General features: G+C 40.5%; 1 protein-coding gene across 1 annotated transcript; it reads right to left on the reverse strand.

Moving 5' to 3' along the window:
- Positions 1-1,615: 1,615 nt before the first annotated feature.
- Positions 1,616-25,607, reverse strand: SHFL (shiftless antiviral inhibitor of ribosomal frameshifting). Its single transcript, XM_081318242.1, has 9 exons — positions 25,346-25,607; positions 14,578-14,719; positions 12,607-12,656; positions 11,305-11,349; positions 10,648-10,677; positions 7,648-7,797; positions 6,622-6,725; positions 3,876-4,024; positions 1,616-2,934 (listed from the first exon to the last, which is right to left on the reverse strand). The coding sequence occupies exons 1-9, from the start codon at positions 25,376-25,378 to the stop codon at positions 2,717-2,719; spliced, it is 921 nt and encodes a 306-aa protein (XP_081174368.1). The 5' UTR covers positions 25,379-25,607; the 3' UTR covers positions 1,616-2,716.
- Between the last annotated feature and the right edge of the window lie 249 nt (positions 25,608-25,856).

Consider the following 25,856-nt stretch of genomic DNA (forward strand, 5'->3'; position numbering starts at 1 on the left):
CCATTTTAAAAGTCCTTGAAATCTGGCAAAAAAGAAAGAAAAAGTATATTGAGGCACCGTGTGGCAGAAAGCAATATTGTACAGTAGTAAAAAGAATTACATTTTAAAAACATTTTTGGCTTTTTCCTGATATACAGTAGTTCTCGTCACCCACCTTTGAGCTGACAGAAAATACTAACATCCAATTTGCATTCCCTGTTGTTGCCAGCCCTGGTCCCTGCAATTGACCCAGTCCTCCAAAGACACAAATTAGATTTTATGCATCCTGAGGCTGACCTTGGGAAATGTTAGGGTAAAGGAAAAATACTTGCTCACCAGAACAACAAAAGACATCTTAAATCTGTCTTATACACAATGTAGAGTTAAGAAGGGAGGGCAAGAAAAAATGTTGCCAGGGTGAGTTTATCCAGTGTTTTAAGTGTATGTGGGGACATAGCTTTGAAAGGGCACCTTCATCCTTAACCTGGCATTGTGCAAAGAGAAATTCACTCCTCCAGTGGAGTTCTCCAGTCTGGCTTCAACTGGGAGTCTTGCAATGGTGATGCTGTCATTTCCAACCTGCCTGCATCCTTTTTGGAAATTAAAGGCTAGTCTTCCTGCCCAGTTTTTAAAGATGGAAACTGGAAGTAAAACTGGCCTTCACACAGCAATGAAGTCGAAGTTGCTTGGATCACTCTCTTACTTCCTGGTAAATATATTGACATCCCGGGGTTTATTTTTGAAGGGGTGCTTTTATTAACTCTGGTGGATCTTTTAACACTTGATGTGGCTCGTGTTCTATTTCCCTGCTCAGAAAATAAAATCCTGAACATAAAAAATGCAAACACAAATCCTGCAAATGAAGACAGATGAATTTATTATGGATAACACTGCCTTCTCCACTTTCCCCCCCCCCAGCACCGTTTTAACCTCTCTTAGATTTTTATTCCATTAAAAGGCGCAATAGCTTAATAGCTGCAAAAGAAAGCTGTAGAAAAGCAGCAAAAGGAAGGGACTCTCAGGCAGATCTATGTGTCACCCTATTAAGAGCTCCTCTCTGCAAGTTTTCGTCTCAGCAATCCCCTAGTAAGAATAAGAGATGAATGCATAAAGCCATATTATACTGTAGATACAACTGTGTCCTGATTAAGGTGTTTTATACTAGATCTTGGACATAATCATAATAATCATAATAGTAAAGTTGGAAGGGACCTTGGAGGTCATCTAGTCCAACCCCCTGCTCAGGCAGGAAACCCTATACTATTTCAGACAAATGGCTGTCCAGTCTCTTCTTAAAAATTTCCAGTGTTGGAGCATTCACAGCTTCTGGAGGCAGGTTGTTCCACTGGTTAATTATTCTGTCAGGAAGTTTCTTCTTAGTTCTAGGTTGCTTCTCTCCTTGATTAGTTTCCATCCATTGCTTCTTGTCCTGCCTTCGGGCACTTTGGAGAATAGCTTGACTCCCTCGTCTTTGTGGCAGCCCCTGAGATATAGGAACACTGTCTATTCTGAGGGAGGCTCCCTTGAGTCTCTTGCAGAGGTCCCCTGGTGCTGCTATGTGGACATGCCTGAAACAATCTAGGACATTTGCCTCTTCAAACCAATCCTTAACATTTCTTAAAGAACAGTTGTTGCACTTAGTAATTCCAAGAGAATAGTTGTGGTCAAGATCTTGAGAGTTTCTCAACATCCCCTCTCAGGTGGTATAGCAGGCAACTTCTGATTGATTTTAGACTAATAGTAGGACCTTTGTTGGTGAAATCAGACGTCTTCATAGCAAAAATATTTTAATTTGCATTTTAATATACCAGGGCAACGAAAGATACATTGAAGTTTGTTATGTGCACATCACTGATTTTTTAAAAAATATCTGCACAGTAGGAGACATATTAACGCTTTTCATTTTAAAATCTCAATTTTAAGGCATTGTATATATTAGCTTTTCCCCACTCTGATGCCCTTTAAAAAAGATAAATCTCTAATACCTACAGAGAAAGACGGTATATATATGGTATAACTAATACTTGAATAGCATTACTATTATTATACAAGTACTTTGGAGGGTATTTTCTTGCTCTTTTTAATTAAGAAAAACATTTGGTCTTTCAGTTTCATATTTCAATAATTAAAACATATCACAATGAGAATTATTCTCTCCATCAATTAACTTATTACTTGGGATCCTCCAATTCCATCATCTTTATTGTTTTTGTTAAATAGCGGGTTCTTTGACGCAGGAATGAAGACGCGAACAGAGTACAGGAACTCATACTTTATTTCGTGCTGTGACTGTACTAAGGGAAATGGCTGCAACCAGCCGCAATAAATAGTCTAGCCCCTAGGCGGCAGCCCATAGGTTTGAATCAACCATTGCCACCTGGGAATAACCAATTGCAGCACAGGAGACTGGTAGTCTGGGTTGCTGGAGAGCTGTTAGCTGCTCCAGCAACCCACGTGGTATTCCCTCAATAAGCCCAGTACATAACAGTTTTGGCCCCATGAACTTAAAGTGCAGGTCTATGAGCTTTGTGATGACGACAAAGCTTCCCCAGTCCCCATCGTATCTTTTTTATAGTATCAAAATGGGCTTGAAGCAAATAACTTTTCATAATTAGAACAGACAGGCATGGAGCTCAGGAGAATATAAAGCAAGACTCCATACAAATGCCACTTTCCCTAATTTGCAACCTTCTGCCCATCTCCCGCAAGGTGGTTGGTTTCTCAAGCCCACAGATGGCTAATTGCTGCCCTCGCTATCGTTCTCCTCATCCTGTTCTTTCAGATCCTCTAAGATGAGATCACTGATGTTCGAACATGCCAGGCTGCCTTGGCTTATGCAAGTGGCCACTGTGGAACCCGTGCAATCATGCTCTTCGCTGGGACAGATGACTTTTGGCAAGTGATTCCTGACCCGGCTTCGCGGATGAACACAATGGGTTCCAGGAATGTGAGGCTCTGCAAGAGAAGAGAAAATCAGATAGTAATGGCTGCTTGCTGCCCCTCTGATGAAAGTGGAGATCTATTTGTTGAAACCTGAGCCTAGCTTACCTTGCTTTCTGACCCCCCTCCACTTTCACTTTTTCTAGATGACAGCAAGGTCCTTTCCAAGCCCCAGGGCCTGACACAGATAGAGGGCACGGAATCCATAACCGGAACAATCCCGCGAGCCCAACAAAATTGCTTACCTGCTGTCATATTTTTGAAATTATCCCCAGAAAGTATTCCGTACAGCCCTGCAGAAGGCTGTTTGAATTTTTTTAAAAAAATAATGTGGTCAGGACCCACCTCAATCCACATCTTAGGAAATAAGAACTCTTGGATGCAAGTTTAGTCCAAAAGGAAAATGTTTACTAGGATGGAATCGATTGTGGCAATACAAGACGGAATCTAACAAAGTTACATTTGAATCCTATATAAAGCATTCCCATTTCAGCCCCTCCCCTCATCCATTTGGTCAGGCTCCCATCATTTGCTTAGGTGTCAGGCCCTTCCATGGGAAAGGGAACCCTCCTTGGTTTTATGGTTATTGCTTTCCTTTTCAGTTGTAAATGAAGATGCGATCCAGATCTGTCTCTCCCCCTCCCTCCCCCAGTTCAAACGTTCCCTGTTCTTTGAAGATCGCCTTAAGTAACCATCCTCTCCCCCCCCCTCGGAGAGATGGCAGAATCCCCAGAATAAGCCCAATGTTCTAACTATACATTTATGAAATGTGATATAAATGGATTCTGACAAAGGTATTAAAACCAGTTAAATAAAGAAAAATGAAAACCACATTTTAACTGCCTTTTTGGTGATAATGACCAACATCAATTTGCTGTAGCATCCCGGAAGATGACACGCATACTGCCTATTGGGCATGGCTGGGATCCTGAAGATTCAGGCACAGCCAATCTCACCTGATCGGTTGTAGCAATCCTCTGCAAAGCAAGAATGCTGCTGTCTGCCTCGGGGTCCTGGGTTCTTTCGAGGTGGGAGGATACAGCTTGGGAGTACGGGCGTATGGCACTGGAAGCAAGGAGATGGTGTCCCCATCTGAGCTGATCCCCTGCATGGGAGAGAAAGTAGTAGTAGATCCTTTACTTATTTGATTTATATAGCCACCCATCTCACATATGTGACTCTGGGCTGCTTACAACAAAACTTTATGGCCAGTTCATTCTACCCCCCAACTCCCATGGCCTGATTTTATTATAACTCATAGCACTGTATTTTGCAACTCTTCCTCAGGCCACTGAACTAAAAAAAAGACAACTTTTAACGATTCAAAGTGTGTTGTGAGACTGTACAGATTTTGCAAGATGCAAAGTTTGCAAAATAAATACACATCGGTCAGAACAAGGAAGCAGCAAACTAGCTTATACCAATGGACAGCATCACATCCATTGCTCCCTGTGTGATAAGAAATACTAAAACGATTTTTCTTTGTTTGAACACTGGTAAGTAGTGTCTTAAACTCAACATTAAGAAGACCAAGATCATGGCATCCAGCCCTCTCAATTCCTGGCAAATAGATGGAAAAGAAATGGAGGTTAGTGACAGATTTTATTTTCCTGGGCTCCAAGATCACCGCAGATAGGGACTGCAGCCAAGAAATTAAAAGACACTTGTTCCTGGGGAGGAAAGCTATGGCAAATCTAGACAGCATAGTAAAAAGCAGAGACATCACCTTGCCAACAAAAGTGCATATACTCAAGGTCATGGTTTTCCCACTTGCAATGTATGGCTGTGAAAGTTGGACCATAAGAAAGGCTGAGTGCCAAAGAATTGAGGCCTTTGAACTATGGTGCTGGAGAAGACTCCTGCGAGTCCCTTGGACTGCACAGCATTCAAACCGGTCAGTCCTAGAGGAGATCAACCCTGACTGCTCTTTAGAAGGCCAGATCCTGAAGCTAAAACTCAAATACTTTAGCCACCTAATGAGAAGGAAGGACTCACTGGAGAAGAGCCTAATGCTGGGAAAGATTGAGGGCAAGAGAAGAAGGGGACGACAGAGAATGTGGTGGTTGGATGGAGTCACTGAAGCAATAGGCATGAGCTTAAATGGACTCAAGAAGATGGTAGGGGACAGGAAGGCCTGGAGGAACGTTGTCCATGGGGTCGCAATGGGTCGGACACAACTTCTCAACTAACCACAAGTAGTGTCTTCTTAATATTTTATGCATTGACAAATATTTTGTTCTATTATTTTGTTTTTCAGCAGCTTACATGATTACCTAACTCATAGCAACTAACTATTTTCCCCACAACCACCCTGTGAGGTGGGTTGGGCTGAGACAGAACAACTGGCCCAAGGTCACACAGCCAGCTTTCATGCCTAAGAGAGGCCTAGAATTCAGTCTTCTAGTTTCTAGGCTAGCACTTTCACCACTACACCAAATCAACCCTCTGATGATCTTGACAGACTTCAACACTAGGCTAACAAAATGAAATTTAATGGTGATAAAAGTAAGGTTCTACATTTAGGCAAGAAAAAACAAATGCACAGGGACAGTAGAGATGATACCTCACTCAATAGTAGTAACTGTGAGAGGGATCTTGGAGTCCTAGTGGACAATCAGCTAAATATGAGACAGCAGTGTGCTGCAGCTGCCAAAAAAGCCAACACAGTGCTAGGCTGCATTAACAGAGGAATAGAATCAAGATCACGTGAAGTGTTAATACTACTTTATAATGCCTTGGTAAGGCCACACTTGCATCCAGTTTTCGTCACCACGATGTAAAAAAGATGTTGAGACTCTAGAAAGAGTACAGAGTAGAGCAACAAAGATAATTAAGGGAGTGGAGCCTAAATGTATAAAGAACAGTTTCTGGAATTGGGTATGTCTAGTTTAATGAAAAGAAGGACTAGGGATGACATGATAGCAGTGTTCCAATATCTCAGGGGCTGCCACAAAGACGGAGTCAAGCTATTCTCCAAAGCACCTGAAAGCAGGACAAGAAGCAATGCATGGAAACTAATTAAGGAGAGAAGCAATCTTGAACTAAGGAGAAACCTCCTGACAGAACAATTAACCAGTGGAACAACTTGCCTCCAGAAGTTGTGAATGCTACAACACTACAGGTTTTAAAGAAGAGATTGGACAATCATTTGCCTGAAATGGTATAGGGTTTTCTGCCTGAGCAGGGGTTGGACTAGAAGACCTCCAAGTTCCCTTCCAACTCTTATTCTATTCTATTCTATTCTATTCTATTCTATTCTATTCTATTCTATTCTATTCTATTCTATTCTATTCTATTCTATTCTATTCTATTCTATTCTATTTTCTATTCTATTCTATTCTATTCATAAGGCAAACAGATGCTTCTTAGGTATGGGAGTGTTCTATGAACAGACTGAAGATTCTAAAAAGCACCATCTCAAGTTATAGAAACACACAGAGCATCCTATTTCTGAGAGGCTGCTTTCCCCAAAATTCAGATAGCTCTTCTGTTCTAAATACCAAGGAAAGATTTGAAGGCCTTCACATCTTGTCATTCAAGATTTGTTAACACATCATTCTGAGGCCTAGATATCAATTGAGCTAACAAAAGATGATCAATGATCATGCTACATATTTTTGGTTTGCTACATTTAACAAATACGTGGCTTTCTAAGACTTAGGGATGGTAACTATACCAGGCCATGCAGGGTTTGCCTCTCACCGGAAAGTATGGCCACACGAGGGGCACTTAAACTCTGCTGTGCCCCACATTTTATTGTATGGCACTGGATCATAGCGGGTTCGACATCGGCGGCAACGGGACACCTGTGAAAGATACCAAACAAAGAGCTGAACAAGCTTCCAACTGCCAAAGTAATGGTCACAAGAGCAGAAATTCTGTCAGAGTTATATATCAGTGTGTTGTTGCTGTGATCGTTGTGCTAAGGTTGATTAAATCTAGCAATTTCTTTCCTGGAGTCCTACCACACTGCAGTCTGTTCCATTTGCAAACTGCAACCAAGGTCCTGTAATTCTAACCCACTTCTCTTCTTTTCTGCTTTGGCCTTACCAAATGGGAATCACAGACATTTTCAAGAACTCACAAGCACTATCTGGGTTAGTACAAAATATGAGCTGAGAAACAGGGGGGAAGATTGGCAATCAATCTATTTAATGGGGGAAAAATGTAAGAAAAATGTGTTGGGATGTATATTTCATCCAGTGCAGTGGTGCAGGAAGTAATGGGAAAAAGCTTGTTTCCTGAGGTTGCAAGCTCCAAATTTTGGGTTAGGAATCAATACTACACGACTGATGGGAGCTATCCAGAAGCAGATGCAGCATATTTATTCAGACAATGACCAGTAATAATATAGATCACATACCATACAAAATGAATAAGGTAAAATGCCAATATGACAGAAAGTCTCTGTGCTAATATGCAACTAAATTACTATAATGATGCAGAACAATAAACTGTCAAATGTGAATCCAAAATAATAGTTTGTAAAGTAAATACACATTACTTCAAATGAAGTATGTCAAGTGATTACAAGTAGTTACAACAGCAACTGGGACTGGGAATTGTGTAGCTGAGCCATCCAGTTGTGAAGCATGTGTCCACATCACTTAGAGTAGGCAACTCTTGCAGGCAAAGTTGTCATCAGTAAATAAGGACTGTAAGCTTACAAGTCACTGTAAATCTCATTATTTATCAGATAGGATTATGCATTAAGGCCATCAATCCAACCTGTTTTCTCTCTGGGACCTGACGCCACCACATGTTGTCACAGGACTGGCAAGCAAATTGGCGAATAGCTGGAGGGATGCGATTGTTTTGGGCATTATTGAACATCTGTAAGTTCTCCTTTGTCAAGGGCAGCAGCTGTCTAGCAACCTCCTAAGGAAAACACAAAAGAAAGACATAGAAGTAATCCCAAGTGCTCCAAAATACTAAACTTCAAAGTACTTTCTCCATAGGTTAAATTAATGTGTCTCATCAACAAGGGAAGGAAAGGAAAGGAAAGGAAAGGGAAAGCTTTGTATATGGAAGTTCTGACTGATGCTGTGGAGAAACGTACTATGGATTAGTAAGAAAAGAAGCTATTTAATAGAACTTCCAACATATTTCTAAATAAGTTTTATTTTGCAATATGTTGGAACATCAATAAATATTCCTTCACCATTAAATATCTAAAAGTATTGTCATGAAGGGATGAAGAATTAGGTATTCCAACTCTTAGGTAGCTTTCCTATTTTAATTCTTTTAGTACTCTGATAGTTGGCCAGGCACTGGAATTAATCTCCAGAGAGTAATAATCATATTCATACAGAAGCCTACTAGATCTAATTTCCGAGATCTATTGCCCAGGAAAGCACTAATACAGGGGTGTCAAACTCAATTTCAGAGATAACTGGGGGGGGGGGGGGAAGGTGAGAAGAGGTGAAAAGTTAACCAGATGCCTTGAGTGTGAAAACTCAGATCTGGCTTTGCTACACTATAACCACTTGGCTTTAGTAAAGTCTACTTTCATTAATAATGGATTTGAGAGTCTTTCTTTTCTAATTGACCAGATTGGGATGGCTGACATTAAGCTGGATCTTCCTGGAGACACCAGCTACTGTGGAGATTATGGGAATATGCCTGAGAAGGAGTCAGAAGAGTTGGAAGACACCGGGGCAAAGGGAGAACCTGAAATCCTGGGACCTCAGCAGGGTGGGCAGCTTGAGTTTGGTGTTTGACCAAAGGTGGCAGGAGGGAGACCAATGCCCCCGCCTGTGATCCCGGAGGACTGGCAGGAGGGCTCACTGGGAGGAGCAATGCCCTGTTGGTTGAGGGCAGTCAGAAGGATGGAGGAACCAGAATAACCCTTTCTGGGGTTCAACGTCATGTGAGGCTCCTGGGGCCAAACTCACTGGCCCCTGGATTGGGATGAAACTGTTGAAAGAGGACCCCAAGCTGCAGCGCTCAACCAAGCACTCAACTATCTGAGAGGGAGATTCCAGGAGTTTGGGATACATTACCCACCTATCCTGGTGGAGCAAGCCCTAGCTGTGGTGGTGGCAGTGCAATCTGAACCAGAGGCACTGGTTACCTAAGCAGCACCTGCCACTACACCAGTCCCAGCAGCTACCCTGCCCTATCTGCACTCCCAGCACCAGTCATACTCCCGGGCTGGGGAGAACACCAACCATCCACCTTGGGGCGAAGTATGATGGAAGACTGAAACGACTGAGCTACGTTTTGGCCCACGTCTGGCACTATATGATTCAGAATCAGAATACAGCTGGAAGAGACCTTGGATGTCTTGTAGTCCAGCCCCCTGCTCAAGCAGGAAAACCTATACCATCTCAGACATGTGGCTGTCCAGTCTCTTTTAATGAAGCACCAACAGTGTCTGAAGGCAAGCTGTTCCACTGCTTAATTGTCCTCACTGTCAGGAAGTTTCTCCTTAATTCCAGTTTGCTTCTCTTCTTGATTAAGTTCCATCCATTGTTTATTGTCTTGCCTTCTGGTGCTTTGAAAAATAAGTTGACCCCCTCTTCTTTGTGGTAGCCTCTCAAATACTGGAATACTGCTATCATGTTCCCCCTAGTCCTTCTTTTCTCTAGATTGACCATACCCAAATCCTGTAACCGTTCTTCATATGTTTTAGTCTCCAGGCCTTTAATCATCTTAGTTGTTCTTCATTGCACTTTTTCCAAAAGTCTCAACATCTTTTTTGTAATGTTGTGACCAAAATTGGATGCAGTATTCTAGGTGAGGTCTTACTAAGGCTTTATAAAGCAGTACTAATACTTAATGGGATTTTGATTCTACACCTCTGCTTATACAACCTAGGATTGTATTAGCTTTTTTGGCTGCTGCCACATACTACTGGCTCATATTTAAGTGATCGTCCTCTAGGACTCCAAGGTCCCTCTCACAGTTACTGTTTTGAGCCAGTTTTCACCTAATCTGTACCTTTGATTTTTCCTGACTAAGTACAAAACCTTGCTTTTCTCCAGATTAATTTTCATTTTGTTGGATAGGGCCTGTTATTCAAGTCTGTCAAGATTTTTTTGGATCATAAGCTTGTCTTCTGTGTTATTCACTATTCCTGCCAGCTTAGTGTCATCTGCAAATTTGATGAGTTTCCCCTTCTATTCCTTCATCTAAGTCATTTATGAAGATATTGAAAAGGACTGGACCTAAGATGGAACCTGGTGGTATCCAACTGCTTGCTTGCTTCCGTTAAGAAATACTTGTTGAGTACGGTTTGTCAGCCATTTACAAATCCATCTGGTGGTGATGCTGTCTATCCCACTTTTTTCTAGCTTACCAACAAGTAGTTTGTGGTCTACTTCAAACAATATGGACTTTTCCTCCCAGATGATGTGGCCAGGTGCATTGCATGACCCTGGCATTAGACCAAGACATAGCTGACTGGCTCATGGCCCTGCACAACAACAATGTGGACGAATTATACCACTTTGACCACTTCATATGTGCCCCAAGACAACATTTTGAAGACTCTCTTGTGGACCAGGAAGTTGCCACCCAAATCAAGATAATCATACAGGGGAAACAGCCCATCACTACCTACATCCAGGAGTTCCGAAGTCTGTCTGGCCAACTGGGGAATTGGCCTCAGGTAGATCCTGAGAGATTACTTCTGAGAGGGATTGAACCGGGAATTACACTACACCTGCCTGTCACAGGGAGCACTGAGAAACCTGTTCTATCATATTCTAGCATTTCTATTCTCACCTTAATTTTATCATCCTTGTCCTTGGTGTCCTGCAAAAAAAATTATATTAAAAGCTATACATTTGTTAAGCTTCATACATAACAGTGTTAAATTGTAACTTAAATAAACAATTGATAAAGTTGTTCTTTCCCATTCCACTTTCCTTTCTTTTAATGTGTAAACCACAGAGAGCTGTGGTTACTCATTCTTTAATTTTCCAATAATGTCTGTGTATTCTATGGGGCTTCAGAGGCATGCCTGGAAATAATAATGCTGAGAGACTAATGATTTGCTTTTCGATATCTTAGGTTTCCATTTAATTTCTTTTTCAAATTTTAAAAAAAAATCTTAGAAGCAGCTGGAAAATGTTAGCAAAAGTGCTTCTGAGCACAGGGCTTGCACTGCACACCTATGATTGAAGAGCTACCTATCAACAAATGATACATTCTTCATGCCAAATGATTAAACTGCTAACCAGTCTGTTAAGTGTTAAAAGGAATGGACAAAGAAAGCATCTTAGCTTTGCCTAAAAAATTAACCATGTGATTTTCTCTCCTTAAAACTTCAAACTGACAATGCAACTTCTCAGCGAACCTGATCTAAATAAAGTAGGGGAAAAAATGTTACCAAAGTAATAGCTGTAGCTGCCCTGTGCATCTGCTTCCTCCCTTAATCACCTGTTTATTCTGCTCCTCTTCTTCCTTCAGTTTATTCACTACTTTCTGAAAACACAGGGAAAAGTCAAAGTCAAAAAGTAGACGACAGAAGTATAGACAGCTATGAAATTACAACCATACAACAACAAATAACTGTTTCCAAATCACAAAAATATATTATCGGGGAAATTAGAATGGCAAGTAATTGAATGGGTAAACCAAACCTAGAATGTTACATCTGGAAGCCACAACTCATAGATGGGTAGAGGAGCTCACATATAATGGCAGAATATGAAGCGGGTGAAGGTTTAACAGGAAAAGCTAACTAGATTGTAGGCATATGCTTTGAAGTCTAGAAGAACTTGATATTTAAAAAGTAAAGTGATGCTGTATAGAATTCAATTCTATTTCTATTTTTATATTAGAGTTTTAGACATGAAATTGTGCTACATCCAAAATTCAGATTTTATTTATGTCTTGACATAGTGTCTAGATATAATTTACAGTATTGTCTTAATACATTAACTGTCAGCTGGAGCTTCTCTCTTACTCTTTTGTTTTAATGATTTGAATTATGTTAATTGGATACCTGTAAAGTTTAATAAATGTTTTAATTAGAAAATGGTATAAAATACTTAAAGCATTAAAAACTTTTAATGATGCATTGGTTGGCTATCCAGTCATATTTATCCTTTATCTTCGATTTTCTGTTTGCATTACATATTTTTATATTCTTTTAAATGTATGTACTTGAATTTATAGCATCATTATCCCTTAACTATTTTATAAATATATATTTTTTAAAAAATAAAAAAAATACTGAAAACTATTCCAAAGGGAAAAAAAGATTTTAGGGAAGAGTTCTGGATCGAGCACGGGCAACGTAGGTGAATGGCACACATGGGGTTACCCCCACCTTACATTTTTGGTCATTAATGGCTCCAGTTTACCGCAGCTTCAAATCTGGGGTAAAGATGTCCTTCCTATTGACTTCAATGGAAGGGAGAAATAATTAAAACAAGAACTGCCTACTCACATCAGCATATCTAAGGAGAACAGTCATAAGGGCTGTATGACTCTTAAGGTTTCTAAAACAGTTACATTTCCTCTTTACTCAGAAAATAGCAGGAAGAGGGGGGGGAAAGTATATGGAATGCTACATAGAGCATACTAATCTGTAGAATGACAGCTAGTTTCCCTTCTAAGGCTAAACTATTGGTTCTTTGTATTCCCTTTCCTAGTGTCCATCGTAACCCTTTCAATATGATCTTTCATTCCTCAGAAGGAAACAGAGCGTCAAATTGAACAGATTACTATTATTACCAATGCTATCGGATCACTTCTGAGCTTTTCTCCATCTTCTGGCCCTACACCTAAAGAACAAGAATACATAGTTAGAGCAGATGAATTTTAAAATAAACAGACCCACCAACGTGAAGATTTCTAATTCTGAAACTATGAAATGCATACTTTATGGAAATCCATGCACAGACATGTAGCATTTGACCGGGGATGAAGGTCAAGACTAAATTAGCAAATTGGCATAATTTTTATTATTTTTATTATTATTTATTGAATTTCTATACCGCCCTTCTCCCGAAGGACTCAGGGCGGTTATACAGGGCAATTAAAATACAACATACAAAAGTTAAAAGTAAAATTACATTAATTTTAGCCCTAACAATAAATAGTTAAAAAACCCAAACCCTTAGTCCAGGCCGGCCTGTTCAAACAACCAAGTCTTCAGGTCACGGCGGAAAGAGCGAAGGTCAGGAGCCATCCGGAGCTCAACAGGCAATTGATTCCAAAGGGCAGGTGCGCCCACAGAGAATGCTCTCCCCCTGGGGGCCGCCAGCCAGCACTCCCTGACCGACGGCACCCTGATGTTTATCTTTAATGCTCATGGATTATCTTTTCTCAGCATTATCCCTGCAAACGTAATTACTTGTGTGGTTTTCCATACATTAAAGTCCTTTAAAATCAGGCGACTGGATTTTTACTGCAACATGGACAGGCAATCTTTAGACAAGGCTAAGGACTGGAGAGAATGTGGTCCTTCCTTCTTCTCTCTCATCTCATATATACAATACTTTTCATCTATTTCCCTCCTCAGCAGATGAAAAGTATTGTATATATGAGATGACAAACTGTATATATGTATGCTCAAAAAGGAGGGAAACTATGCCAACAATGTTCAACAGTCATCAAAATTGCCTGTCCTGATACCAGAGGAAATCATAAATATAAAATTTAATATTTTAAGCTGACCAGAGTTGCCTTGTGATAAGATAGGCAGCTAATAAATTTTACAAATAATAAAACAAAATAAAGGAAAACAAAATAAAATAAGTAGAAGAAATAAATGTCCACATGCACATATTTGCAAACCTGCAGGGTGCAATGAATATGTTAATAAAAGAATCCAAGAAATTCAAGGAAGCAAGGCCAGGTACGTGTTGAATGGAAAATACACATGTCAGTGGTTAGTCTAACTTGGGTAATGTGGGTTTTAGATTGGTTAAGCAATTTTTTTTAGAAAGATTTTTTAAACTTTCTTTCCCTCAGCACTTATGACAAAGATAAGATACCTACACCTCTGGTCCCTATGAGGCAGGACAGGCTGCAGAAGTAAAAATATAAAAAAATATGATTAATAATAGCAACTCTGTGTCTGGACATGCAAGCAGGAAGAATAAGGATATTTCAGAGTTATAACAGACTGAAAGGCGAATAAAGATATTTCAGAGTTATAACAGACTGAAAGGCGATCAAACCGGTCAGTCCTAGAGGAGATCAACCCTGACTGCTCTTTAGAAGGCCAGATCCTGAAGCTAAAACTCAAATACTTTGGCCACCTAATGAGAAGGAAGGACTCACTGGAGAAGAGCCTAATGCTGGGAAAGGTTGAGGGCAAGAGAAGAAGGGGACGACAGAGAATGAGGTGGCTGGATGGAGTCACTGAAGCAGTAGGCGTGAGCCTAAATGGACTCCAGAAGATGGTAGAGGACAGAAAGGCCTGGAGGAACATTGTCAATGGGGTTGTGATGGGTCAGACACGACTTTGCAACTAACAACAACAACAACAACAGACTGAAAACATTTTTTAAAATCTACAATACAGAAGATACTGTCTGAATCTTCAAACAGGCTATGGAAATCCTTGAGCTTCTTCCTTCAACTTGTTCCCTTCTCTGTGGATATCTCCCTAACCACCACGAATTGTCCAAAATGTTTGAATACGGACTCCTGCTTCCCTCACACAGTATAGTATATGAGCATCAGTGCCAGATTCACCTTCTGTTTCTTTTACATCAAGGCTGATGTACGTGCCGACCATTTCATGATCATTGTGGTACATCCGCATCAGAATCACAGCATCCGTAATGCTCACTTTTCCATGGAATTTCTCCCGTAGTCGGCGGACACTTTTTTCTAGCTGCATTGGAAATATGAAAGCAATTAAAAATGTAAAATTTTCAGAGATCTGTCATGTCTTCACTTAGGGCAGGCTTCCTCCTTAGCACCAACCCAGACTTGCTGCTCAGTAGTTGGATTAATAGATATATTTATGCAATCATTTATTTAAATGAGATGATGGATGAGTATTAAGATAGGACCAAGTTTAATTCTTTCCTCTCTTGTGGTCTTGACCAAACCCTCCTTCTGACTACTATTCACACAAATAAGAGCTTTCCATCCAGACCCACAGATAGCTGGGGGAGGGGGATTTCTTTATGAAGATTGTAGCAGGGAAGGAAAGGGTTCACACACATACTGATGCACACATGAATGCACACCCACACCTACATACACCTTTTCCCCACTAAAACATTTAGCATATCTAGCATAATTTCTTCTTTAGCCTTTACTGAGCAACTGTCTGGAATTTCACCAGTACTTTTTAAACTGTTTGCAAATATTCTTTTCAATGTCTGAATTCATAAGTCATGCCAGAGTCCTCATTCCCCAACAGCAAGAACTGGACCAGTGAGAAGACCAAGAAAGTTAGCAGGAAGGCTTATATATATATATATTTGGATGCTTTTGTACCTTTGTAAGCTTAAATCATGGATTGTAGAGCAAATTATTGTTTGCTGTGACATTTTCACTGAGCAGACAATGTGGACTTTGCAAAACTGGAAAGTTCATCCTTCTTGGCGAACATCCCATATGTATGATTAGAAACAAAAAAAAGTCAAGTCAAAGCTGACTCTCATGAATACAACCATGTCAAATTTTTCACAGCAATTTGGAAGTAATTTGTTATCCCTTTCTTCAACTTTCCCATGTAGCCTACAGCCCTGGAATTAACTGGTGCCCCCCAATTATGTACAAACTGGGTTCAATCCTGCTTAGTTTCTGGATCAGCATAGGACCTAGGTTGTTCGATACATACACATATGTATAATTTTTATTAAATATTGTTTTTCCACAGAATAAAAATAATACAAAATTTTAAGATAAAAGAACTAAAGTATGAAAAAAGTGAGAAAGAAATAAATTACAGAATTACAGAGTTGGAAGGATCCTTGGAGGTCTTCTAGTCCAAAACCTTGCTGAAGCAGGAAACCCTATAACATTCTGGACAAATGGCTGTCCAATCTCTCAAAAACCTCTAGTAATGGAGCATCCACAACTTCTGAAGGCAAACTATTCTGTTGATCAATTGTTCTCACTGACAGGATATTTCTCCTTACTTCTAGGCTGGATCTCACTTTGATAAGCTTCCATCTGTTACACTTTGTCCTGCCCTCAGGTGCTTTGAAGAACAGATCACCCCATCTTCTCTGTGACAGTCCCTCAAATATTGGAAGACTATGATTATGTCTGTTGTGTTCGGATCGACGACACACAGCGAGGCAGTTGTAACAGTAATATTTATTGATTACACGTGGAGCGAACTGGCGTGCCTGGTCCGGGTATATATATGTCCAGCAGCCGCTGGACGCTAGCCAACCCCCGGCCCGGAATCTCCCGCCAAGGAAACAACACCCAACCCGGGGTCGTGGATTTCCCGCCGGTGGAAAACCACTCCCCTACTAATCTACATATACAACAATGTCACCCTTAGACCTTCTCTTCATTAGACTAGACATATCCAGTTTTCACAACTATTCATCCTATGTTTTATCAGCTCATACTTTAATGGTTGTCTACTAGGACAGAGTTCTCCAACCTTTCTGGCTTTGCAGACAGGCGGGGCGGTGTGGGGGGAGAGGAGATGGTTCCACACAAGAGGTGGGCAAGAATGAACAGGTGGTCTGGTTTCAAACAGCTCAAGACCCGATAGTGGGCCACAGCCCGGGGATTGGAGACTCCTGCATTAGGACACCTAGATCCCTCTCACAGTTAATGTTGTTGAGCCACATACCATCTATTCTACACAATTACATTCAGTTTTTATTGCTTAAGTGTACGACCTTACTTTTCTCACCATTAAATTGCACTTTGTTGGATAGGGCTCAGTGTTCAACTCTGTCAAGATCCTTCTGAATCTTGAGTCTATCATTTAAGGTGTTGGTGTAATCTGCAAATTTGTAAAGTTCTCATTTTATCCCCTCATTTAAATTGTTTATGGAGATGTTGAAAAGTACTGGGCCTAAGACAGAATCTTGGGGTACCCCACTGCATGCTTCCTTCCATGTAGATGTAGTTCCATTGAGGACTATACATTGAGTGCAGTTTGTCAGCCAGTTATGAATCCATCTGGTGGTGATGCTGTCTATCCCACATTTTTCTATTTTACCAAGAAGTAGGTTGTAGACAAATGCCTAAAGTCTAAGTAAACTATGTCTACAGCATTTTGTTGGTCCAATAATTTAATCACTTTCTCAAAGAATGTAATTAAGTTTGTTTGGCATGATCTGTTTTTGACAAACCATGTTGGCTTCTAGTAATAGCTTGGCTTGTTTCTAGGTGTTTGCAGATTCATTACTTGATTATTTTTTTTCCAGGATCTTCCCAGGTATTGATGTCTAACTAATCTGCAGTTTCCTGGATCCATTTTTCCCCTTTTTTGATGATAAGAACTACAACAGCTCTTTTCTAGTCCTCTGGTAGTTCCCCAGTGCTCCAGATCTGTAAAAGATATGATTCAGTGGTTCTGAGATCACGTCTTCCAGCTCATTTACATAATCTTGCAATATAATCCATCTGGTCCTGGAGATTTGAAGTCATCTAGAGTGGATAGGTGTTGTTTTACCATTTTCTTGCCTATTTTGACTGTATTTCTAATCTGTTTTTTACAATACTCCTTTTGATAGATTGAACTATTTTTCCCTCTTGTGTAAAGACAGCTACAAAGAATGAATTAAGCATTCTGCTTTCTCCCTGCTGCCTTCACATTCTTGTCATCTTCTTCTATTAATGGACCGATCATTTTCTTTTTTTCTTGCTTTATACATGTTGAAAGAAATGTTTTATTATTATTGATTTATTATTATTATTGATATTTGTTGCAAGTCGTGGCTCGTTCTGAGCCTCAGCTTTCCTGACTAAATCTTTGTAGATTTGGGCTAATTGTTGATATTCTGTTTTAGTATCCCACTTTCTATTTCTTATATTTGTCCTTTCTGTATTTCAGTTTATCAGAGAGTAATTTATACAACCATACTGGTTTCCTCTGAGATCACTTATTTTTCTTTCTCAGTTGTATTGTGCTGGGCTAGGTTTTTATAATCTCATTTTTCAGAGTTTCTCAAGCTTCTTGAGCTGTTTTCCTCTCTAAGATTTCCAACCATAGGATCCTTCCCAATCTCTAAGTTTGTTGAAATCAGTTCTCTTAATGTCTAGGACACTACTTTGACTTTGTTCTATTGCTTGTGCCTGCATTATGTTGAATTCCAATATGACACGGTCATTCTCCTCCCAAAGTTCCTGAAATTTCAACTCCTTCTATCATTTCATGTCTATTAGTAAGTCCAGTATAGACATTCTAGTTCCTTCCTCTACATTTGGGTGAAAAGTTATCTACTGGGTTTGTCAGGAACCTGTTTGATCTTCCACTTGGTGAAGAATTTGTCTCTCAGTTGATGTCAGGGTAGTTAAAGTCCCTCATTACTATTGTAGTGTGCTTCCTGCACACCTTAGTTAACTGATTAGAAAAAGCTCATTTGTTTGGTTGGATGGTATGTAGTATACACCTATGGCAATGTCATTCCTTTTTTCCTTTTCTATTAACCCAAATGCATCCAAGGTTTTCTTCCTTTTTTGGCATTTCTATAGAGGTGTAGTCATTTCTTACATACAATGCAACTCCACCTCCTCTTTTGTTAGGTCTGTTTCTTTTGAACAGTTTAAATCCTTCTAGCAGTACATTCCAGGCATGGATTTCATCCCACCAGGTTTTGGTAATGGCAACAATGTCATACTTGGTCTCATGTACTAGAACTTCAAGTTCACCCTGTTTGTTCCTCATTCATTGAGCATTAGTGTATAGGCATCTGAGGCCTTTTTGATTAACCCTGCATTTGCTTCCTCCATCTCCTGTTTTGTATCTGAGTTCCCCTTCTTTCTCACCAATTGGTTGATTGCCCTGAGGTTTATCCTTGGGATTAGCTCCTTAAAATTTGTTTCCCTCCCCTCCCCGTTTAGTTTAAAGCCCTTCAGATAAGGTAAGCCAGTAGATTTGCAAAAACATTCTTCCTGGTTCTTGTGAGGTGAGCCCATGTCAGAAGCCTCCATGCAGGTATAAGAAAAAGAGATAAGAAAGAAAAAGGAGAAAAAAAGAAAGAATACTAACAAAGTGGTTTCCGACCTTCTTAACTGTTATTATTTATAGTTAACCTCCCCCTCTCTAATGTTCCAGCAAAGTTTCCTTCTTTCCATAATCTACCCTTAAAGGTAAAAGTAAAGGTAAAGGTTCCCCCGCACACGCGTGCTAGTCGTTTCCGACTCTAGGGGCCGGTGCTCATCTCCGTTTCAAAGCCGAAGAGCCAGCGCTTGTCCGAGGACATCTCCGTGATCATGTGGCCGGCATGACTAGACACCAAAGGCACATGGAACGCTGTTACCTTCCCACTGTAGTGTTCCCTATTTTTCTACTTGCATTTTTACGTGCTTTCGAACTGCTAGGTTGGCAGAAGCTGGGACAAGTAACAGGCGCTCACTCTGTTAAGTGGCACTCGGGATTTGACCCGCCAAACTGCCGACCTTCTGATCGACAAGCTCAGCGTCCTAACCCACTGAGCCACCGTGTCCCTAATCTACCCTTACTATTCATCAAATCCATAAAACTGCTGTTCATTTTTTCTTTTTTCCCCAGCAAAAAGTCCTTAAGGGGTTTTCAATCATTAAGTTAAACTAGTTAATTTTGCCATTTCTGCTAATTCCATCATTTTCACTGACCATTTAGTAATTATTGTCTCCCAAACCAATATGTCTTCATCCCTACACAAATTTCTAAGCAATCCATAAAACATCAACTTTTCAATCCTGGTGTCAGCAAAAAGTCTAAAACGGGTTGCCAGAACTTTGCAAAAAAAAAAAAGTAATAATCTTTTTTTAAACTAGAACAAATAAACTATTTTATATCCCTTCCTATTATTTCTAACAAACTTAATATTTAATTCACTCAACTATTGTTATAAAAATTGATCTATCTTTAATTCTTCTTTATCCCATTGCACTGACTTCTTCCTTTATCTGAACTCTTAATCCATAAAGAACATCTTAGATCAAAATCTTATTTAGCTGTTTTTTTCAATTTTTTTCAGTTCTTAAACTTATAATTAATTTTCCTTTTGTTCAGACTTAAAGTAAACTCACCCAGTAACTTCTCAAACTTACCATTCTGAAGGTCTCTAATAGCTTTAGGATGGTTAATAATTTCTGAAAGCGATTAGAAAGTGAGATCTGCAAACAGGACTGTTTTTTAAAATTGTAGTCCCCAACCTTTCTGGCTTTGCCGACCGGTGGTGGGGAGGGCAGGGGGGATGGTTCCATGTAAGCAGTGGGTGAGTGTGTTCGTGCTTGCAGCTCCATTTGTGCGACAGGCTTGCATACCCACCGCTCACGCAAGTGGAGCTGCACGCATTTGCCTGCTACTTGTGCAGCCCAATACCAAACGGGACACAGCCCAATAAGAACATTATTTTATTTCGCAGCAGCCCTTTTACTTTCATCCATATCAAACAGCAAGCTGCAAAATACAATTTTAAATCAGGCAATTCCAATTCTCCTCATTCCTTTGCATCTTGGAGGACTTTAACCTTTGGCTTTTTTCCTTGCCATTATTTATATATATAAAAGATATATCGGTTGTCAAAATAGGCATTGTTTGACACAAAAACATCATTCTAGCCAATACATTCATTTTTATCAGAGATTCTCTCCAAAAATGACAGTTGTAATTTCTCCCATCTGAACATGTCCTTCTTAATGACTTAACACAAATTATTCTGAAATATCATACAATTCATATTAGTCATAGTAATAACCAAGTATTTTACTTTTTGTAGTCTTAAAATTTGTTTTTTTCCATCAGTTTCATTTGGTTTTCCACTTCCATATTCTTTGTAAACATGTTTTGGTTATTAATTTTAAAATCAGATAATACACCAAAATCCTTTAGTTTTTCCATTAATATTTCTATTCCTGCTAAAGGAGTTTCAAAAATCATCAGCAAACCCCTGCAATTTAAGTTTCCATTTTGATCATCACGCCAACAATTCTCTCTTCTTGCCTTGTATTCAATACTTCTAAAACTATTTTGAATAATAGTGGTGATAGGAGACATTCTTGTCTTGTCCCTTTCTGTATCTCACAAGGTTTTGTTAATTCTCTGTATCTCTTTTGAGGTATAAATTGATTTTACCTATTTAATAAAATCCTCATCAAGGTCCATATCTTCCAAAATTTTAAATAAGAAAGTCCAGTTCAAATTATCTAAGGTCTTTTCTACATCTTGAAAAAAATCAATGTTTTTTTTATTATGTTGTTCTAGGTCAGGGGTGTCAAACTCACATTTCATTGAGGGCCGCATCAGCACTGCAGTTGCCCTCAGGGGGCCGGGTGGGTGTGGCCTACTGGGTGGGCGTGGCTAGAGTGTGTATGGCCTACTGGGTGGGTGTGGCCAGCTCTACATCGTTCGCATCAAGGGTGCCTATGGGGGCCTGGGCAGGAGTGGGGCAGATCTGAGGGTCTCTGGCAGAAGGAGGGTCTCTGGGCCAGGGCCAAGGCAGCGGGGGCTGTTCCCTCACTGTTTCCAGGATGGCTTCGCGGGCCGCATGAAACCACTTCGTGGGCCGGATCCGGCCCCCGGGCCTTGTGTTTGACATGTCTGTTCTAGGTATTTCAAGCCAAGATTGTTCCTAAAAGTGTTGCAAGGGGGCTTGTGCATGACATGCAACTTTATCATATCATAACTAGTCTTGTTAATCCTTTTTAAAGGTCATGTCTTCATATCTCATCCAAGCCTATCATGGAAGCTGCCTTTAGCTTTTCATAATGCAGAACAATCTCTGATGAGGTTGATGATGACAGAGACAGAGGGGGATCTACTTAGCTTCTACTGTTCTTTTAAGCTGCAGAACGTCTCCTGTTGACAAACTAGGATAAGGATGTGGGGTAAATTGGATGAAAGTTTTTCCAATGAACAATAGAACTACCCCTGATTCATCCTGCACCCTTCCTATATCCAGGCTATTTTGGGACATAAGAGCACTACACACATATTCATAAATAGCCCAGGTGACAAATCACCAACAGAGAACAGCTCCATGCCAGTAACCTGTTTTTCAAGTAAATGGAAAACTGATTAAAACTTCCATCCCAGGCAATGGCCCACACTCACCCAACCTATAGGGAATGGTTGCTGGAATTGGGTATGTGTAGTTTAAGGAAGAGAAGGGTGAGGGGTGACATGATAGCAGTGTTCCAATATCTCAGGGGCTGCCACAAAGAAGAGGGAGCCAAGCTATTCTCCAAAGCACACAAAGGCAGGACAAGAAGCAACGGATGGAAACTAACCAAAGAGAGGAGCAACCTAGAACTAAGGAGAAACTTCCTGACAGTTAGAACAATTAACCAGTGGAACAACCTGCCTCCAGAAGCTATGAATACTCCAACACTGGAAGTTTTTAAGAGGAGACTGGACAGCCATTTGCCTGAAATGGTATAGGGGGTTGGACTAGATGACCTCCAAGGTCCCTTCCAACTACTTCTTCCTATTATTATTATTATTATTACCCTTAATTAGGGAGAGCAATTAGAGGCTGTTTCATCCACCAATTTGGGATGTTCAGTGGGAAGGGGAATGTTTTGCTAACTTAAACACTAGAGGAAAGCCCATTAACCTAATTGCCTGTTGATGCCCTCCGGTCCACCCAGCCTTTTCAAAGATGTTTTCTGAAGGAGCAAATACCTAGAGGAAACTTGACAGGAGTAAAAGATGTCAACAATAAACAGACCACTTAGCTTGTGACATTTGTTGTGCCATTGTCCTCTGGCACTTCTGGTAAGAAGAACAATATTTACAGATTGCATCAGTATTACATCAGGGATTTTTTTCTGTACCTTTGTCCCCTCCTTGGCCATAGCAATTTACTCAAGATAAACACAAAACTAGCTAACTATTGCTGAATACAAATCCATCCACTGAGCTAAGAATCAGGATTTGGTGTCTGTGCGTCTGCTAAGAATTGATTTCTCTTTTCTGAAGAATATTGGTTGTGCTTGCACCTGGGGTTTTTGAAGTTTCAATATTAATGAAACTATTGGTTGGAGGCCAAGTGTGAGCCTGTAATTTGCATTTGTTAAATTTAACTTTGCACAGTTAGGAGTTTGGATACTATTTGGCCTGTGCATTAGAAAAGAGCAAAGCTGGCCCAGGGACCGAAAGGTGCTTCTCCAAAAGCAAGTGGACTTTCTTTGTTCTTTGCTTCGCTTCTCATCCAAGAACTGAAGAAGCTTCTTGGGACGAGAAGCAAAATGTCTTCAAGGGAAAACAAAGGAAGTTTAGCTGCCCTTGGAAAAGTACCTTTGGGACAACCATGACCTAGATGACTGAGAATCTCCATAGACATCTAGCTCACAGACAGTAATCTAGAGCAGGGTTCCCCAACCCCCAGTCTGTGTACCGGTACCGGGCCGCGACATGCCAACAACCATACAAAGAAGCAAAGTCCCATCCGTGAGATGCAGGCAGCACACAAAACCATGTGTAAGCATACTGCAGTTCTATCAATACTTGGGGAAAACATATTTTTCCACCTAATAAACTCCAGGCCACTGACAGAACAGATAAAGAGGAGGAAGAGGCCCAATTTGCTGAAAATAGAAGCATCTGGAAAATATACAGGATTCTATAATAGTTTGTAAATTGTCTCTTTCGTATATCCATTAGCAAACCCATGACTGGGAACTGCATGTTTACAAAGCATACAGCCCTGCTCTTGACGGAATACACCACACACACACACACACGCACACACACACGCACACATGCACAGACACAGACATCCAGTAGCATGCAAAATGTTTTAAATGTAAACTCTTTTGTATTTAAACATGCCATTTTGAGTCCCAGACAATTGTTTCAAGTATAACACAGCTGTTTTGCATTAGACTCAGACAATGCCAATTGCTTTCCCAATGTGTCAAACGTGAAACAGCTCTAGTTTGAGGTGAACACATTTTCAAAATGATTGAAGCAGACCTTTTAGATATGAATCAGAAATCAAATTTGGTATTTTGTACAAACTTCTTTCATTAAAGCAATTGCCCTTGGCTGGCAAAATCTGCCTCCAAGCTATGTTAAACGTTTTAGAAAAATGTAGTCTAAGCTCAGAAATGATTAAATAAAAGTTATTGTGTAGCTATAGGAAAAGAGTGATATGCTGGTTCTGGGAAAAGAATTGAAATTTTATTTATTGATTCTTTTCGTACCTTTTCAAACTGACTTTTAAGGCCCTGTCCTTTCTCACTTAAAAGTTACCCATATATATCGTATCACTAAAATTATTGCTAAAAATATAAATTTTAAGTTGATTCTATGCATATTTAGGCATCTATACTGGTAGAGTCAGAAACTCGGCAATAACTGTGGCTACAGTCTGCGGCTACAGATATTTTGGGTGGGAACAGATATAAAATTCTATACTATTATTTCCTATCCTCACTCTGACAGCAACAGTAAAAATCTGAGACTATTCCTCTGATGCAACTGTTGTTCTCTTTTCTGTTTGTCTTTTATTAAAATGTTACATTTGGGATTTTCTTTTCCTTGTACTTGGTTGGGCAAATAGGTTTCAGAGGATGACAGCTTGAGTAAATAAAACAAAAATTCTTTGTGTAAACCCTTTTGCACAGTGCAATGTACAATATTCACTACTTCCTGAATATCCTATTCCTATTGCTCTTTCTTTCTTTCTCTTGTTGCTCTTCTCTCACGGCTTCCCTTCTGCTTTAATATTTACTATCTCTATCAATAATTTTTTTCTTCAATGTGGCCCAGTATGGGAAAGTTAGTTAACGATAGGCAGAAATAGTGTAGCAACCAACAAGGAAATTATAACAGAATAATAGGGTAATCTATTTCTCAGACAAAGATGGTTTAACACTGAATATCAAATACTATAGATCGGATACAACGGGAGAGTTCAGGTTATCCTTTTTCGGAAACAGGATACTGAATGATAAGGCTGTTGATTTGATATGGAGGACTTTTTATTAAAATTGTCATCAAAATCGCCTGCCCCTAGAACTGGAGCTGCAGAAATCCAGATGATCCATGGGGGTCCCTCTTTATTGCCCCCTAGCGCTCATCCGGGGATTTGCAGGCAAGTACTTTCTCGCAGAGACTTAACTGTTTTACACAGAAACAGCCTTCCTCGGACATGTCGTACTCTAAATTGGCCAGGAAAACGATCCACACAACCCCGCCCCCCCCAGATCTGATGCTGATCAAAGATGAAGGCTGTTGCAGCCTCCTATCTCCGGGGGGGGGGAACCATCAACTCGGAGGAAACTCCTTCGCAGGGCATCGACCAAGTACTGCAAATTCCTCCAGACCTTTTCTTTCATATACTGTTGCCCTCTCGCTACCGTGAAGAGTAACGCCTACCTCCACCTCATCCTGCCTTTCTGCCCGGTGCATGGTGCTGAAGGCGAGGAAGCGCTTCAATCCGCGCCAGTTCCTTCTCCAGCTTGAGGTCGGTGCTCCGTCCGGCTGGGCTGGGGCAACGGAGGGCGGCACAGGAAGCCCGCCGGGCCAAGCCCAGCCCAGCCCAGCCCAGCCCAACTCAGCCTGCCGTTGCTTTCACTTTCAATCCGCTCAAAATCGGGGTCCGCCCCGAGGTTTAGCTTAACCCAGGGGTAGGCAACCTCGGCTCTTTTATGACTCATGGACTTCAACTCCCAGAATTCCTGAGCCAGCCAAGCTGGCTCAGGAATTCTGGGAGTTGAAGTCCATGAGTCATAAAAGAGCCGAGGTTGCCTACCCCTGGCTTAACCGAACTTCCTTTTTCTTCCCGGCGAGAAAATTCGCCCTGCTGAGGGGCTCGTCTGGTGAATCCGGTTCGGCAAGTCACTTTTCATTCGGAAACCGGCCCTCCCCCCCGCCCCCCCGCAAAACA

This window comes from Vipera berus (genome assembly GCF_964194415.1).
Source record: "Vipera berus genome assembly, chromosome: 2".
Taxonomy (NCBI): Eukaryota; Metazoa; Chordata; class Lepidosauria; order Squamata; family Viperidae; genus Vipera; species Vipera berus.

What these genes read in the sequence shown, in the direction of transcription:
- SHFL (XM_081318242.1), bottom strand. Translation starts at nt 25,378, where the DNA reads ATGCACCGGGCAGAAAGGCAGGATGAGGTGGAG. An exon ending in TCGTGTGGCCATACTTTCCG is followed by an intron (nt 4,025 to 6,621) that starts GTGAGAGGCAAA and finishes TCTCCCATGCAG; the next exon opens with GGGATCAGCTCAGATGGGGA. An exon ending in GGATTGCTACAACCGATCAG is followed by an intron (nt 2,935 to 3,875) that starts GTGAGATTGGCT and finishes CTTCTCTTGCAG; the next exon opens with AGCCTCACATTCCTGGAACC.